Genomic DNA, 16,925 nt, shown 5'->3' with positions numbered 1-16,925 from the left:
AGTACTGCTGAATTATTCAATACAACTTCAACAACATGGCTCTGATACAATTGATTTAGAATATTTTATAATAAATATGAAAATATATTAAATTAAATAATAATTTAATTTAATTAACAATATATAAGATTATAAAAAAAATTTATTTATATTCAAACAAAAGGGACAAATTGAAAATTTGCTCACCTAAAATCCAATTTTTTATGTAGTATGTCTGTAAGGGGTTGCTAAGTTGTATATGTAGTGAAGGAAAAGGGTATTTTGGACAATTGTTCTACCAAAAAAGCTGAAATAGGGTAAAAAGAACCCTCTACTCTCATTTCCACTGCGTGTACAGCACCTTCCGTTAGTTTTAGACGGAGAGGGTCTTTTTTGCAGGGTTACAAAATTCACATGGTCTTTTATGGTTATTTATTTAACACAGGTAAGTTTTGTGCAATTTTTGCATAACACAAGGGGGGGTATTACGCAATTTTCCAATGTATTTATGCTAAAACAGTTAAAAATACTTAAATAAGGTGATTTTTGAATTATGGCAAATATTGGGTATGTTTTGACTTGTCTCAAAAATAATTTAAAAATAAAAATAAATTATTAAATAAAAGTTTCTTCCCTCTAATTATTTAATTATTAAATATATTATTTTTTTCTTAAAAAAAAGAAAAATGCCTAAATTACAACAAATCCCTAGAAAAAATCCCTAAAATCGTATTCACACCCACCCATTTCAAATGGTTGCCTCCATTCTTCCAGGAACCGTAGAATTCAGAAGAAAACTTGAATCTCCTCTACTAAATCTTGGTTTTTACCCCTCATTTTTTCATTCAAGACACCCACAACTCACTTGAGTTTTGCCAGCTTAAAGAATCGAACCATCCACCTACCGGAGCTCGAAGAGATATCCGTGCAGCATCATCAGCTTCTCCCGATTACCGACGTCGCCGCCGCTATTTTATCTTGGAAGAGGTTGTCATCAAATTAATTTAAAAACACATACACAGGTAATTACTTAAGAAAAAACCCTGTTTTAACTTTCTCCATTATCAATTTCTTCACTAATATGTGAAAGCACAACAAATCCCTAGAAAAAATCCCTAAGATCGTATTCACACCCACCCACTTCAATGGTTGCCTCCATTCTTCTAGGAACCCTAGAATTCAGAAGAAAACTTGAATCTCCTCTACTAAATCTTGGTTTTCCCCCCTCATTTTTTCATTCAAGACACCCACAACTGACTTGAGTTCTGCCAGTTTAAAGAAATCGAACCATCCACCTACGGAGCTCGAAGAGACATCCGTGCAGCATCATCAGCTTCTCCCGATTACCGACGTCGCCGCCGCTATTTTATCTTGGAAGAGGTTGCCATCAAATTAATTTGAAAACACATACACAGGTAATTACTTAAGAAAAAACCCTGTTTTAACTTTCTCCATTATCAGTTTCTTCACTAATATGTGAAAGTCGTGTTTCGTTGCGTGAAATTAAATTTCTGTTACTGTTTTAGATATTTGGGATTATGTGGTGTTTCAAGTTTTTTTACATGCAGATTGATTTTGTAGATCACAGACTGCTCTCGTTAATGCTTTCTTACAGCAGTTTCATAGCCGACTTGTGAAATTTGGAATTTCTCTAGTAAAATGTTACACATATATTTAGTGAGATTTTCAGGAATGGATTGGTTAACTTGGAGTCATGTTGGTGTCCATCAAAGACACTTGGCCTCTGAGGCTTTTGTTTGTGTGTTATTTGTACCTTTTCATTCTGTTGTTGGAAATTAGGTTCCAAGTTTTAAGAGCTTGTACAACGTGTAATAAAGGGTTGGGAGAATGTTATGTGATGAATTAGAGTGTAAAAGAATGACTGCACATACATTAGTGAGTTGAGCGAGTGTAATAGAGGGGATAACAATTTAATCAGTGAATTTGATTATCGCAGATATATGTTTGAGAGATTGCTTTGGTCACTAGTAAAATCTAAGATTTGTTTAGAAGTTAAATTGGTTCAGTGCTACATTGAGCATCCGTTTCTGAAATCTTGTAATGTCTTGGCCTGAATTCATTGTATTTCGTAATTTTAGTTCATATCACAAACAGTTTTTATCACCACATTTATGTATTTTCAGTTATTTTCTCAAAACTAGCTCTCGTCAAGCCAATAGACATGCTACTCCTAGATCCTTGATTTATTAAAGGAAAAAGTATTATTTTAGTTCGCTAAGTATACTTAATTTTAATTTTAGTCCGATAACTATGTCCATTTTTTTTAGGTCCAGTAACTTACGAAATTGCTTACTTTTAGTTCTCTGGCAGATTTTCACACAATTTTACCCCTATGAGTGCATATGGACTAAAACTGTCTTTCAAAAATTGCATAGGGGTAAAATTGTCCAAAAATCTGCCAGAGGACTAAAAGTAAGCAATTTCGTAAGTTATTGAACCTAAACAAAAATGGACATAGTTATCAGACTAAAATTAAAATTAGGCATACTTAGCGGACTAAAATAATACTTTTCCCTTTATTAAATACTCAAGTTTTAAATGTGTTGCCAAATAGATAGAATCATCTACTGATTCTTAAGTTGAACAATAGTGGAAGTATTTTATTGAATATACTATTGGTTAGAAAAAATAAAGTAAAATTTTGATTACTTTTTAAAAAATAAAATAAGATAAACTACTTTTTTGCCTAGGTACTTATTTTGTATGGACTTCTAGTTTAATAATTCCGTTTAGCAGATGTGATTATAGGACAAGAACTTATTAAATTTCTTGTTTGGGCTCACAATAAATTAAAAGTTGCTTTTGCTACTTAGCTGATTCCGTTGATCATCGTACAAAAATTGAGATTAGTAGCCATACTGATGTAGGTCGCGTGAAATCAGGATCTTCGGGTCAGATCGTTGGGTTAGATCGCTGGGTCCCTCTTTCGAACTACCTGTAGTGGATCCTGAGAACAAAGCAAACGTGAGACTAGCCGAGTAGCCCTCGGCGATGGCCCTCCGATGCTTAAGTTAGAAAAGTAGGGTCGAAAATATGGTAAATAGATCGAGTGAGATCACAAATATGGCGGTAAAATAAAATGGTGAAAACGTGTTTCAATAATCATAAATGAGACTATTTATAACTGTACGGTACCCTCTATGTATGCGACACGTGGCCCCAATGAAAGCGAGCCACGTCACCCTCTGTAAAAGCTTTCTGCCGCCGCTGCTGTACCTGCGCATTGGGCCCCACATGCACAGTCAAGAAATACATAAAAATGTGCTGAAAATTATAGGGGTATTTTTGTAATTATGTGGTTTCCCTTATCATTACTCCCCCACTTCTCTTAGTGTCATTAATGACACTAAGGGAAGTAGACAGTCACCATGTCTGTTGGAAGGATCTCGGCCATTTGTCCTACGCCACGTGTTTCCATCCGCTGAAATGTGGAAAGGCGCTCTGCTTCAAATATTCCCCTATATATAGTCCCCTATTTGAACTATTTTGATCGCCCCAACTAATCGCATTCGATCTCCCCCTGCGAGCTTCCTTCATTCTTTAGGTATTCCTCAATTCTTTCTTATTCCAGCTTTTGATATCATGTCTTCTAGGTTTAGGAGTCTTTCCGTTCCTGTGTCTGTTTCCGAGTCTAACTCGAGCTCGGATTCAAGCTCTAAGTCGGGGTCGTCAGCGACCTCCCCAAGGGAGACCGCTGGCACTTCTCACGATCCCACTTCTTCCATTCCCGAACCTCATTTTAACCTTCCCGAGGAAATTGCTGAATCCGATGAGGCCCTTGTTTTTAAAAAATACATTTAAATGATGCAACAAAAGCCATGGTTAGGAATCGTGAGCATCATTAAAACAACTCCTGTAGCTTTAAAAAGAAAATATTATATACCTGCTGATTACGATATTATCATTCCTCGTTCATTCGATCGCATGCATTAACCCCCATAAGGTTATTGTGCTTTATCCGTGCTTCATTTAGATGCCGGACTGCGTTTTCCATTACCCCGCGAGGTGAATAATATCCTTGTCTGATTAGGTCTCTGCCCGATGCAATTATCCCCCAATTCTATCAGCCATATACTCATGTTCATTATTGTTATAAAACACCTTAATTTGCTTCCCTCCTTTGACCATTTCTGGTCTTTATACAGTATCACTGCCTCTAAAAGATCAGGGGAGACTGGGTGGTTCTACTTAACCACACGCAAGGACTGCCGTTTTTTAGACGATTTGAGGTCTAATGTCGGTCCTTGGCGTGATAGGTATTTCTTTATACGATCTCCACCTGGGCAATCTTGGGATTTTTACTTGGGTTGGCGCGAGTCCAAACCCAAACCCGAAACTTTTGGGGAGGGGTTCGAGAGCGACCTCATAAATTACATTACTCTGTTTTGGTACCTTCCGAAAGTACTACTACAGGAAAAAGTCTTGAAGCTCGCGGGCCTCTCCCCTGCTCCTATTCCAGTCAAAAGCTTTTTAGGTGATTACAAAAGTCCCATCTTTTCCCTTCTCTTCCTTTAAGCGATCTCTAACTAATTCTTTTTTGCAGAATCTGAAATCATGCTGGCCAGGATCGCGAACAAGATTAGAGCCAAAAAAGGGACGCTGCCTCTCTCTGTTGATCGCGAGCTCAGAAGCGTAGCAACGGCTGCCAAAGGGAAATCAAGAGAGCGTGCCCCAACTCCTACTCCATCCCCTTCAGTCGCCACCGCTTCTGAACAACCATCCTCTCCCACCGAAACACGAGATCATATCCCAGACGAGCAAGTTGAGGTGGTGAAAATCTCGGAAGATCGTGGTCAGAAAAGAAAGAGGGGAAGAGGAACAACGATCCCTGAAGCAGAGTCAGTGGAGCCAACAGAAAGCAGGAGTGATCCCTCCTCGAAATCAGCTAGGCAGGGCAGACTTGAGGCGAAGATTGCCGCTGATTGGGTCGCCGAACCCGAAAGCAGAAAGAGATTTGCCACATTTCAAGAAGTGTGGCAGCGAACAAGAGACGAGCAACCTTCCTCTGCTCGCAGTGCTGAGATGTCCGGAGAAAAATGGATCCCCGATTGGAAAATCTCGAAAAACAGTAGTGTTCTGCGGACCTTTGCCGGGCAAGATTCATGGGAAGTCTACAAGGCCGCTTGCCTCGAACGGGATCAAGTCATCCTTGCCCAAACCTCCCTCACATCCCACGAGGAGCACTTCGCGCATAATATGACTCAGGTAACCACCAGCTTGCCCTCCTCACGAATTGATTTCCCATGAACTAACTCTTACCTTCGTTATAGGCCATGGCTTTTGCACATAACTTGTCCCTCCAATGCTCGATGTGGAGACATGACAAAATCCTCCTTGAAGCAAAAACTGTGGAGATGGAGAAGAAGATTCTAGAGCAGCAAGCCTTGATCGAGTCCCTGCAGTCTGACGCACAAGAGAAGAAGGAGCTCGTTTCCAAGCTGGAAATTTATGAGAGAGAATTAGAGGAAGCCAGATCCACAGCCCAAACAGATCGCGCAACCGCTTTTGAAGCGGGCAGGGAGCAGGGCTTAGCTGAAGGTCGAGCTCAGGGTCTAGCTGAAGGTCGGGCCATATTTCTGCAGAGCCAGGAGCACAAGGATTTACTAGATCAAGCTCGCTTAAATGGTGCTCGCGACTTTCTGAAATCTAGGACCTTTCGAGAGGCTGTGGAGATCCAGGCGTCGGACTTTATGATTGAGGGGTTTGAAAAATACCAGGGCCAAATTCGGAAGCTCGATGGACTTGCAGAGGATTTCGATCTAGAGCAGTTGGATGTCTCCTTAGACAAGAATCTCGAGCCGTATCCCCCTGGCCCAGCACCTGCCGATGACTTCCCAGAATTTCTTCCTTTGATGGACGAACTACCACCCCTATTTCCTATCTCATAGATTTGTAGGGATGAACACTTTTTTGTAAACACTTTTTGTAAACACTTTTTATTTTGTACTCCGATCCAACAATGTTGATCCAGGGATGAGTTCCCCTTTTTGTAAGCTAATTATTATCAAATTCAAATATTTTGTCCATCCAATCCTTGAGCAATTTATATTCTTGTATATCTACGAAGATTGCTGCTAAGCTTCAAAAACTATCGTCTCCCTTCGGGTCGTTCCACGAGATCTTTTACAGAACTTTCGCGTTCTAATAACGTATAGACCTAATAAGTTATAAAATCTGCAACCCCTTCAAATCGCTTATGAACCTTTTTCAGGTTAGAAATCCATCGTATCTTTTGAACCTTTTTCAGGTTAGAAATCCTGCGCATTTTTTTCAGATCGCTTATGAACTTTTTTTAGGTTAGAAATCCTGCGCATCTTTTTCAGATCGCTTCTGAACCTTTTTCAGGTTAGAAATCCTGCGTATCTTTTTCAGATTGCTTGTGAACCTTTTACTTCTAAGGTTAACTTTGAAAGAACACAACAGAACTTGTAGATGCAAAATGACCTTTTTCAGTTCGTCTTTTTCAGACTATTCTGTCTTTTTCAGACAATTACAAGCCTTTTTCAGGCAAAATCTTGCTACGAAGCTTACATATGTCTAAGCATAAAATTTCTTTAAGTTATGCACATTTCAAGGCCGTGGCAGATTTTTCCCCTCTAAGTCTTGCAAGATGTATGTCCCTTTTCGTCGGATTTTCACTACCTTGTATGGGCCTTCCCATGTCGGATCTAGCTTTCCAACATGCTTAGACATTTCAACTTTCTTCAACACCAGGTCGCCAACTTGAAAACTTCTCGGTCGTACTCTTTTATTATAATTTATGGTCATCATGCTTTTGTACCTCAAGATCTTTGCATACGCGTGATCTCTACCTTCTTCGATTATTGTAAGATCGACTGACCGCTCCTAGGAATTTTCTTCTGCTTCATATTGGGCGACTCGAGCTGTCTCTTCCCTGATCTCCGCGGGTATGACAGCTTCACTGCCATATACCAAATAGAAAGGGGTCTCACCCGTGGCAGTTCGCGGGGTCGTCCAATATGCCCAGAGTACTCCAGGCAGCTCTTCGACCCATGCCCCTTTTGCTCTTTCCAATCGAGTCTTCAAGTATTGCAATAGGGTGCGGTTCATGACCTCAGTCTGTCCGTTCGCTTGTGGATTCCCGACCGCCGTGAAATTCTGTTGGATTTTCAGCTCTTTACACCATGCCACAATCTTCTTTTCTTGGAATTGTGTTCCATTATCCGATACCAGAACGCACGGAATCCCGAACCTGCAAATAATATTTTTCCAAATGAAATTGATTACCTCTTTTTCAGAAATTCTGGTCAGAGCTTCCGCCTCGACCCACTTAGAAAAGTATTCGACCGCCACAATCAAGAATTTTTTCTGAGCCACTGCTTGAGGAAATGGACCAACGATATCGATCCCCCATTGATCAAAGGGGCATGCAACTTTCAAGGGCTCCAGAGGGGTCACTGGGGAATGCAGTAACTCCGCGTATTTTTGGCAACTTTTGCATTTTCTAGCGAACTCCTTTGCATCCTCCACCATCGTGGGCCAGAAATAACCTTGCCTTAAGATCTTCTAAGCCAGCAACCTTCCTCCCGAGTGATTTCCGCAACTGCCTTCATGTACTTCCTTCATAACATACTGCGACCTTTCTGCGTCTAAGCATTTCAACAAAACACCTTCTGGAGTTCTTTTGTAGAGATCATCTCCAATCATAGTGAAGCGATTTGCTTTGAGCTGTAGCCTTTTAGCAGCGATCGGGTCGCTAGGCAATTCCCCATACTTCAAATACCGGACAAAAGGCGTTCTCCAAGAATCCGCCCTCTCAACTGTGTGAATCTCCGCTTCATTTATTACCGGGTGTGACTTGACCATCGCCGTGATCTTTCTTTCCTTAATTCCTTCGACCAGCGACCCGAACTTCGACAAGGCGTCTGCCCGTGCATTCTCGTCCCTCGGGATTTGATTGATCGTACATCTGTCAAATTTTTTCATCATGTCCTTCATCTTTGCCAAGTACTGTGTCATGGACCACTCTCGCGTGTCATAGGTGCCCTGTACTTGCATTGCGACAAGTTGTGAGTCTGTATATACATCTACCTGCCTTATACCTCCATCCCATGCTGTCTGCAATCTTTGAATTAAAGCTTCATATTCAGCTTCATTGTTCGTAGCCAAAAAATTTAACCTCGCTGCGATCTCGATCTCAGCACCGTTCGGTCCGTGCAAGTAAATACCAGCTCCTCCATTCTTTGAGGTCGACGACCCATCCACGTGTAGCAGCCATCTCTCTTCTTTTTCAGGCTGTTCACCAGCGAACTCGACCAAGAAATCAGCAAACACTTGCGCTTTGATTGCACTCCTTGTCTGAAATTTGATGTCAAATTCTCCCAGCTCCACCGCCCATTTGATCATCCTGCCAGATGTATCCGATTTTGACATAACCTGCTTCAAAGGATGATTAGTTAACACAACAATAGGGTGGGACTGGAAGTAAGGTCGCAACTTCCGTGCCGTTGTCACCAAAGCCAACGCCAGCTTCTCGATCTGGATATATTTCTTCTCCGCCCCTTGTAACATTTTGCTTACATAGTAGACAGGACTTTGTTTTCTATTCTCTTCACGAATCAGCACCGAGCTCACCGCATTATCTGAGACAACTAAATACACATACAATTTTTCCCAATCATGGGATTAGAAAGCAGTGGGGGAGTAGTTAAATACAATTTTAGCTTCTGAAAAGCCTGCTCGCAGTCCTCACTCATTCGAAATTGTTCGCTTTTCGCAAAACCTTAAAGAAAGGTAAGTTACGATCAGCTGACCTGGATATGAAACGATTCAGCAAGGCGACCTTTCCCGTTAACTGCTGCACCTCTTTTATCGATTTTGGCGACCCTAGCTGCATGATCACCTTGATCTTTTCCGGATTGGTTTCTATGCCCCCTTCGCTAACCATGTATCCCAAAAACTTGCCCCCTCGTACCCCAAAGGTACATTTGGATGGATTCAACTTCATGCCGTAAGATCGCATTATGTCAAAAGCTGTTCGCAAATTTGATAAGTGATCACATTCTTGCTTGCTTTTGACCAACATGTCATCTACATACATCTCCATCGTACTTCCAATGTGATCTTTAAACATCCGATTCACCAGCCTTTGGTAGGTCGCGCCCGCGTTCTTCAATCCGAAGGGCATTACATTGTAGCAATAGACTCCTTTCTGGGTCACGAATGTAGTTTTCTCCGCATCCTCCTTTGCCATAAAAATTTGATGGTAGCCCTGATAAGCATCCATCATACTTAACAGTGCACACCCCGCAGTCGAGTCCACCAGCAGATCGATCCTCGGGAGTGGGTACGGATCCTTCGGACATGCTTTGTTAAGATCAGTGTAATCCGTGCGCATTCTCCATTTTCCAGCTGCTTTTGGCACAATAACCACATTTGATAACCAGGTCGTGTATTGTATCTCCCTAACGAACCCAGCTTGCAGCAACTTGTTGACTTCCTCTTCGATAATCTTGTTCCTTTCGACCCCGAACACTCTTTTTTTTTGTTTCACCGGTTTGACCTGCGAATCAATGTTAAATCTATGCACAATTACCTCGGGGTCTATACCTTGAAAATCAGAGGGACTCCATGAAAAGAGGTCGTTATTACTCCACAAGAAATCAATGATCATCGTTTCCATCTCCATGGTCATCTGCGACCCAATTCGAGTCGTTTTTGGAAATTTTGCGAAATTAATTCGACCTCCTTATACTCCTCCAACGGCTCAATTGTTTCCATTTTTCCTCGTTTTGCCTCTTCACTTTGGCTCATCTCTTCCTTTCTCTTTTCTTTTTTTCATAGTTTCTCCTGCGAAAAATAGGAACCTCATCGGTTTCAGCTATTTCCTCGGGAAGGTCAGAATGTTCAGGGATGGAAGAAGTGGGATCGCGAGAAGTGCCAGCGGTCTCCCTTGGGGAGGTCGCTGACGACCCCGACACAGAGCTCGAATCCGAGCTCGAATCAGACTCGGAAACAGATACAGGAACGGAAAGACTCCTAGACCTAGAAGACATGATATCGAAAGTTGGAATAAGAAGGGATTGAAAAATACCTGGAGAATGGAGGTAGCTCGCAGGGGGAGATCAGTTCGGGCGGTCAAAAAAGTTTAAATGGGGGACTATATATAGGGGAATATTTGAAGCAACGCGCCTTTCCACATTCCAACGGATGGAGACAAGTGGCTTAGGACAGATGGCCGAGATCCTTCAAACAAACATGGTGGCTGTTCACTTCCCTTAGTGTCATTAATGACACTAAGAGAAGTGGGGGAGTAATGATAAGGGAAGCCACATAATTACAAAAATACCCCTATAATTTTCAGCACCTTTTCATTTATTTCTTGACTGCGCGTGTGGGGCCCAATGCGCAGGTACAGCAGCGGCGGCAGAAAGCTTTTACAGAGGGTGACGTGGCTCGCTTTCATTGGGGCCACATGTCGCATACATAGAGGGTACCGTACAGTTATAAATAGCCTCATTTATGATTATTCAAACATGCTTTCACCACTTCATTTTACCGCCATATTTGTGATCTCACTCGATCTCTTTATCATATTTTCGACCCCACTTTTCTAACTTAATATTGGAGGGCCATCGCCGAGGGCTACTCGGCTAGTCTTACGTTTGCTTTGTTCTCAGGATCCACTGCAGGTAGTTCCAAAGAGGGATTTAGCGATCCGACCCAGCAATCCGATCCGGAGATCCTGATTTCGCGCGACCTACATCACCTCTGATATTGAATTTGGAGGAATACTAAAACAAATTGATAAAAATAAGCAAGAATACTTAGTTAAATTCCATTAGGGAAATGGAAAGCAGCCTAAAGAAATTATGCTACGGTTGCTAAAGAAGTTCTTGCTATTGTAAAATGTGTATTGAAATTTCAAGATAATTTACTCAATCAAGAATTTACCATTAGGACAGATTGTTCTGCTAAACTTATGTTTAATAAAGATTTTAAACATAATGTTTCTAAAAAAATATTTGCTAAAAAAATATTTGCTAGATGGCAAGCACATCTTTCCCCATTTAATTTTTCTATTGAACATATTAAAGGAGAGACAAATAGTCTCCATGATTTTCTGTCAAGAGAATATATTGATGGAAATAAATCCGGACGAATTTGGAAATGAAATGTTTAGAGGGATGAATATTTCCTCAAAAAATTTCAAATATTTGGATGGAAGAATTAGTCATAGGAGAAAATTTTTTTATGAATGGAGTCCACTGGCCTATTTATCAATTAAAATTATGGGATGAACCAATTGAATATAAGACAAGATTGAAAAGAAGCCAAAAAATAATCAGAAAGCGAATTGATAAAATCAAGAAAATTATTTCTTACATTCTCATACAATTTTCAGATGCAGACCTCACTGCAGAAAATTGTATTAAATGAATTTGGATAACAAATTACTGGTTATTATGCTGGCTAATGAATTATCTTTATTTTTCAGGAATGCTCCCCCAAAGGAAAGGAAGAAATTCCTCTAATCAGAGAGGAGGTAGGTTTCGAGCAGGTGATATTGTTAGACATCGAAATAGGACATTAGTGAGAGAAAATATTTTCGGAATTGGAAAATTTAATAACATCCCTGAAAAATAAAATGAACTCTTTAAACAATTTCTTGAATTTAAAAAAGAACATAAAAAATTAATAACTGATGAATGATCAGCATCTTATGCCAAAATAGTGCAAGAAGATGAAGAGGAATTAATTAATTACGAATTTAGTGAACATCATGAGATAATTATACTTCTTGAAAATGATGATTTAATTAATCATACAAACCTAAGGCACATTATGAATGTATTCTTAAGGCAACCCAAAGTGTTAAATTAATCACACATTCTCCAGTAATGGGAAGGAATTTAATTATTCTAAAGCAGTAATTAAAAAAGTTATCACTGCTGTAGAATGGGGGATTAACCCATTAGGGTAAAAAGAATATTTTCACCCAAAATTGAAAAATACAATAAAGTTCAATTACTGGGACTATGTTGAAGCATTTAATAAAGCTTTTTTTTTTTATGAAAATTATAACAGAAAACATATTTGGTTTTTTAAAATTTGCCCAATGGTTTTCCAACAAGAAATAACGAATTTGGTATTTCAGTGGTGGATAAGTTTTGGTCCATCAATTTTTATTCTTCCTGAAATCTTCCAGGAATACTATACGGAATGGCTAAATTATTCTCCAAAAATAATCAAAGCAGAAAAATCAAGAAGATGAATTGAAGGAATGACTTCTCTTTATTTTTTTTAAGAAATTCTCTATTCCATGGATCTGGAAGTGGCTACTAGAAGTAGGAATTACCTTATAAAAAATCCCATGCATCAAAAGAAGGTATTGTTCAAAATTTTGGAACAAGTTGATGCAAATTGATCCCGAGACCAAGAAATACTATGGTCAAGAAATCATTAATGAGATGGAAGAAAAATTACAAGAATATAAAGTTCTTGCAGAAAAAGAAGAAAATCAAGCCCCTAATCCTTTTGAACATATCTCCCAAAGAATCCTGAATAAGAAAGGGGTGATCACGAAAGATCAAATGATTGAGAAATACCTCAAGCAAATGCAAAATGATTTTAAAAAGAATCTTTCGGGAATTGCTTCTCCTATGGAGACTTCAAGCAAAAATGGAGAAAATAAATTTTCTTATCTTGCTGGAGAATCTCAGAATCCATTGGAGGAATTTTCTCAAGAGAAATTTCTTGATAATTTATTCAAAGGAATTCGGGAGACATTGAAGGAAAAATCAAAGATGGAAATTTCAGAATCATCTGAAGATAAAGAAGACCTCAAGCAATCGGGATCGGAATCAGAAGAAAGCAGCTTCTCCAAATTGATGAAGAAATAAGGTTATAGCAGAGCAAGTTAACAGAATTGACCAAATGACACGTGTCAACAATGAAGGGACACTTGGCAGATGAAGGCCATGCAGACGTGAAAAAATGATTTCAAGTCCAGACCATTTGGTTATAAATATAACCACTTCCCCCCTTTTTGAGAGAGCCATCAGGAGTCTTCATGTGTTGAACCAGAGGCACTTGTAATTTTTTTCTCTTTTTAATTATATAAAAGTTTGATTTGGCAGAAGAAGGGATACAAGCTAATTGTGAGTTTTGTTATTTAGCTTTCTGCATTTGTTACCTCCATTCTTACTTATGTTTTGTTTAGTCTAATGTAAGGCTAATTACTGATGTTGAATTATTCAACTATAACGGAGATAGCATGGCTACATAGATGTATATATAAATAAAATAAAAAAAAAAAAGTATTTTTCATTACTGATGAAGATAAGGAGAAATTGAAAGAACATAAAGATAAGACTCTCTGGGTCGTTAATTTAAATTATGGGTATGAACAAGGTCGGCCTTGCCATTACTGCCCAATTTTTTCGTTCTTTGGCGTTGTTTTTGGGCTTTAGTGTGGTATCTTCTGACCAAAATTCATATCTATTAGTTTAAATCGACGTAAAAGGTACCCAATTTAGTCTTCCCTTATGTTATTTGAACCAGAGTGTCTTATCCTTATGTTCTATCAATTTCTCCTTATCTTCATCAGTAATGAAAAATACTCTTTTTTATTATTATTATATATATATAGCCAAGCTATCTCCGTTATAGTTGAATAATTCAGCAGCAGTAATTTAGTCTTGCATTAGGCTAAACATAACAGAAACAAGAATGAAGGTAACAAATGCAGAAAGATAAATAAGAGAACTTATAGGTAGCATGTATCCCTTCTTATGCCAAATCAAATTTTTATATAACTAAAGAAAGAGAAATAAATTACAAGTGCCTCTGCTTCAACACAAGAAGACTGTTGAGGGCCTACGAAAAGGGGGGGGGGGGCGATATATTTATAACCAAATGGTCCGGACTTGAAATGATTTGTTCATGCCCGCATGGCTTTCATCTGCCAAGCGTCGCTTCATTGTTGACACGTGTGATTTGGCCAAATTTCTTGACTTACTTTGTTGTCACCTTATTTTTTCTTTAGTTTGGAGAAGCTGCTTTCTTATGATTCCAATCCTGAATGCTTGTTGTCTTCTTTATCTTCAGATGATTATGAAATTTTCATCTTTGATTTTCCCTTAAAAGTTTCTCGGATTCCTTTGAATAAATTATCAAGAAATTCCTATTGAGAAAATTTCTCCAATGGATTATGAGATTCTCTAGCGATACAAGAAAATTTATTTTCTCCATTTTTGTTTGAAGTTTCCACAGGAGAGGCAGTTCCGGAAAGATTCTTTTTGAAATCATTTATCATTTGCTTGAGGTATTCCTCAATCATTTGATCTTTCATAATCACTCCTTTCTTATTCAGGATCCTCTGAGAAAATATGTTCAAAAGGATAGGTGCCTGATTCTTTTCTTTCTCTACAAGAACGTCATATTCTTGCAATTTTTTTTTTCATATCATTAATAATTTCTTGACCATAAGTATTTCTTGGTCTCGGGATTAATTTGCATCAACTTATTCCACAATTTTGAACAATACCTTCTTTTAATGCATGTAATTTTTTGTATGGTAATTCCTATTTTTGGTAGTGATTTCCAGATCCATGGAATAGATAATTCCATAAAAAAATAAAGAGAAGTCATTCCTTCAATCCATCTTCTCGATTTTTCTGCGTGGATTATTTTTGGTGAATAATTTAGCAATTCTGCATAGTATTCCTGAAAAATTTCAGGAAGAATAGATATTGATGGATCAAAACTTATCCATCATTGAAATACCCAATTCGGTATTTCTTGTTGAAAGACCAGTAGGCAAATTTTAAAAAATCATGTATGCTTTCTCTTATAATTTTCATAAAGAAAAGCTTTATTAAATGCGTCAACATAGTCCAAATAATTGAATTTTATTGCATTTTTTGGTTCTAGGTGAAAATTTCTTTCTCTCCTAATGGGTTAATCCCCCATTTTAAAGCAGTGATGAATTTTTTCATTACTACTTTTGAATAATTAAATTCCTTCCCATTACTAGAGAATGTGTGATCAATTTCAACACTCTGGGTTGCCTTAAGGATACATTCATAATGTGCCCTAGGTTTGTATGGCCCTGCGAAAAAAGATGCAACATTAAGGTACCTTTTTATTAAATACCACGGATCATTTTCCCATCTCAAATCATCATTTTCAAGAAGTATAATTAGCTCATGATGTTCACTGAATTTATAATTAACTAATTCATCTTCATCCTCTTGGAATATTTTTGCGTAAGATGCTGATGATTCATCAGTTGTTAATTTTTTGTGTTCCTTCTTAAATCCAAGAAACTGTTGGAAGAGTTTATTTTCTTCTTTAGAGATGTTATTATATTTTTCAATTTCGGAAATATATTCCCTCACTAAAGCTTATATTCAATTTTTGTCCGTTGGCAGATGATAAAGAGTGGGTCGTCTTTTCAAAATACCTAGTTGGTATAAGACCTTCTTTAATAAAATTAATATCTGCTCCACTGTCTATAAGAGCAGTAAATATTTTTTTAAAATTATTATTTATTAAAAGATCGATTTTAATATTCCACTTTTGACTAGTGACAATCTCCGAAGTGGATAAAAATTCCTCCTCGTATGTTTCTTTACCTATTCCAATGTCTTGCTAATTTCTAAAATTTCAATTCTACTAGTAAGAGACTGATTATATTTTTTAATATTTTTTATTTTTCTTTAATTTTCTACTTCTATTCCTAGATCTTCGAGAGTAGAGGGGTTATCTTTAATAGTATGCTTTTCATTAACCAATTTTGAACCTTAGTAATTGTATATGATTCAAAAGTTTATTAATAATTCTATCATAAATTGAGCTAGACCCAGATGTGGAGACTTTACCATTATTGTCAATTTTATTCAGAATTATATCCCTAACTTTAAGGTCTTTTATTTCTCTAAGTAATTCGATAATATGATTATCAGTGACAACATTTATTTTTTTCATTTTTTAAATTTTTTTCATTAATTTAAAAAACTCCTGATGGGTGAATTTTCCTCCGAGTTTTCCTGTCCGCATGAACAGGAAGGTTCTTCTTCTTCAGATTCAAAAGTGATAGATGAATATTCAAAATTTTCTTCAATACTTTTAAGTTCACTCTATTCTTCAGATTGTTCTTTTGATTCAAATGATTATTTTTGCTCAAAGAATATTACATTGTGTATTTCTTGTTTCTCTTCTTTTTCTAAATTAAGATTATTTATTTTCTTTTTCAATTTTCTGGCCTTTTGTTTCTGCATCTATTTGCAAGATGGTCTGTTTTCCTACAAAATATAGCATCTTCTTATTTTCTTTGAGGTACTATATTTAGCCTTCCATTCATTTTTTCTAGCTAGGTTTTTTTCTTTTTTTATTTCTTTTCTTAACTTTTTCTTTTCATACCTCTTTTCTTTAATTCTTCAAGTTATATTCTTAGGGATTTTCGATCTGCCGGATGGTTTCATTCCGCCCCAAATTGAGCACAAAATTATTCTAATTGACTTTTCTCTATTAAATTTTATCTTTTAATTTGTCGGTTCAGTCTAATTTCATTGCATAAATTCAATCCTTCTTGGATGCAAGTTCGAATTAACTCCCATAAGTATATTGATTATAATTAATTTATATGTCTCCTTTTCTCAGGATATTTCTAACCCTTTCTGTAAAAAGATGAGGGAGGCAATCTATGAATTTAAACTTCCAATGAGCATCATTTGACTGTGGGAGTTCCATAACTCTACTAAGGAATACGTCTTTATACCATCTAAATGAAGTTAATGTCTTACATTTTAAATTCTGTAATAGGATTTGGATATTCTCACTATTATTAGACCATCTATCTGTAAAATATTCAACTATATTGATAGCTAATGTATAGACTGCTTTTTGTTCTAAGATATTATTTTTAATTTTTAGTGTATTTAATATTTCATCAGTTTGGC

General features: G+C 37.5%; 1 protein-coding gene across 5 annotated transcripts; it reads left to right on the top strand.

The window, feature by feature from the left end:
- Positions 1-671: 671 nt before the first annotated feature.
- On the top strand, positions 672-16,903 carry LOC105162210 (uncharacterized). Of its 5 annotated transcripts, none has more exons than XR_002287038.2 (4): positions 672-1,001; positions 1,252-1,394; positions 11,459-11,506; positions 16,627-16,903. XR_002287038.2 is itself a non-coding variant. In XM_011080200.3 (3 exons), exons 2-3 carry the CDS (start codon positions 4,555-4,557, stop codon positions 5,886-5,888), a joined length of 1,269 nt encoding a protein of 422 aa, XP_011078502.1. In that variant the 5' UTR covers positions 1,255-1,394; positions 4,544-4,554; the 3' UTR covers positions 5,889-6,031. The 5 variants fall into 5 exon arrangements, 2 of the variants coding, with proteins under 2 accessions (XP_011078502.1, XP_011078501.1); XR_847824.3 differs by lacking the exon at positions 16,627-16,903 and adding an exon at positions 12,736-13,244; XR_002287037.2 differs by lacking the exon at positions 16,627-16,903 and having other exon boundaries at positions 677-1,001; positions 11,459-13,244.
- The last annotated feature ends 22 nt before the right edge of the window (positions 16,904-16,925 follow it).

Source organism: Sesamum indicum, linkage group LG7, assembly GCF_026168435.1.
Source record: "Sesamum indicum cultivar Baizhima isolate 11 linkage group LG7, ASM2616843v1, whole genome shotgun sequence".
NCBI lineage: Eukaryota > Viridiplantae > Streptophyta > Magnoliopsida > Lamiales > Pedaliaceae > Sesamum > Sesamum indicum.
The sequence above is the reverse complement of the archived record's forward strand: the minus strand, read 5'-3'. Positions and strand labels throughout refer to the sequence as shown.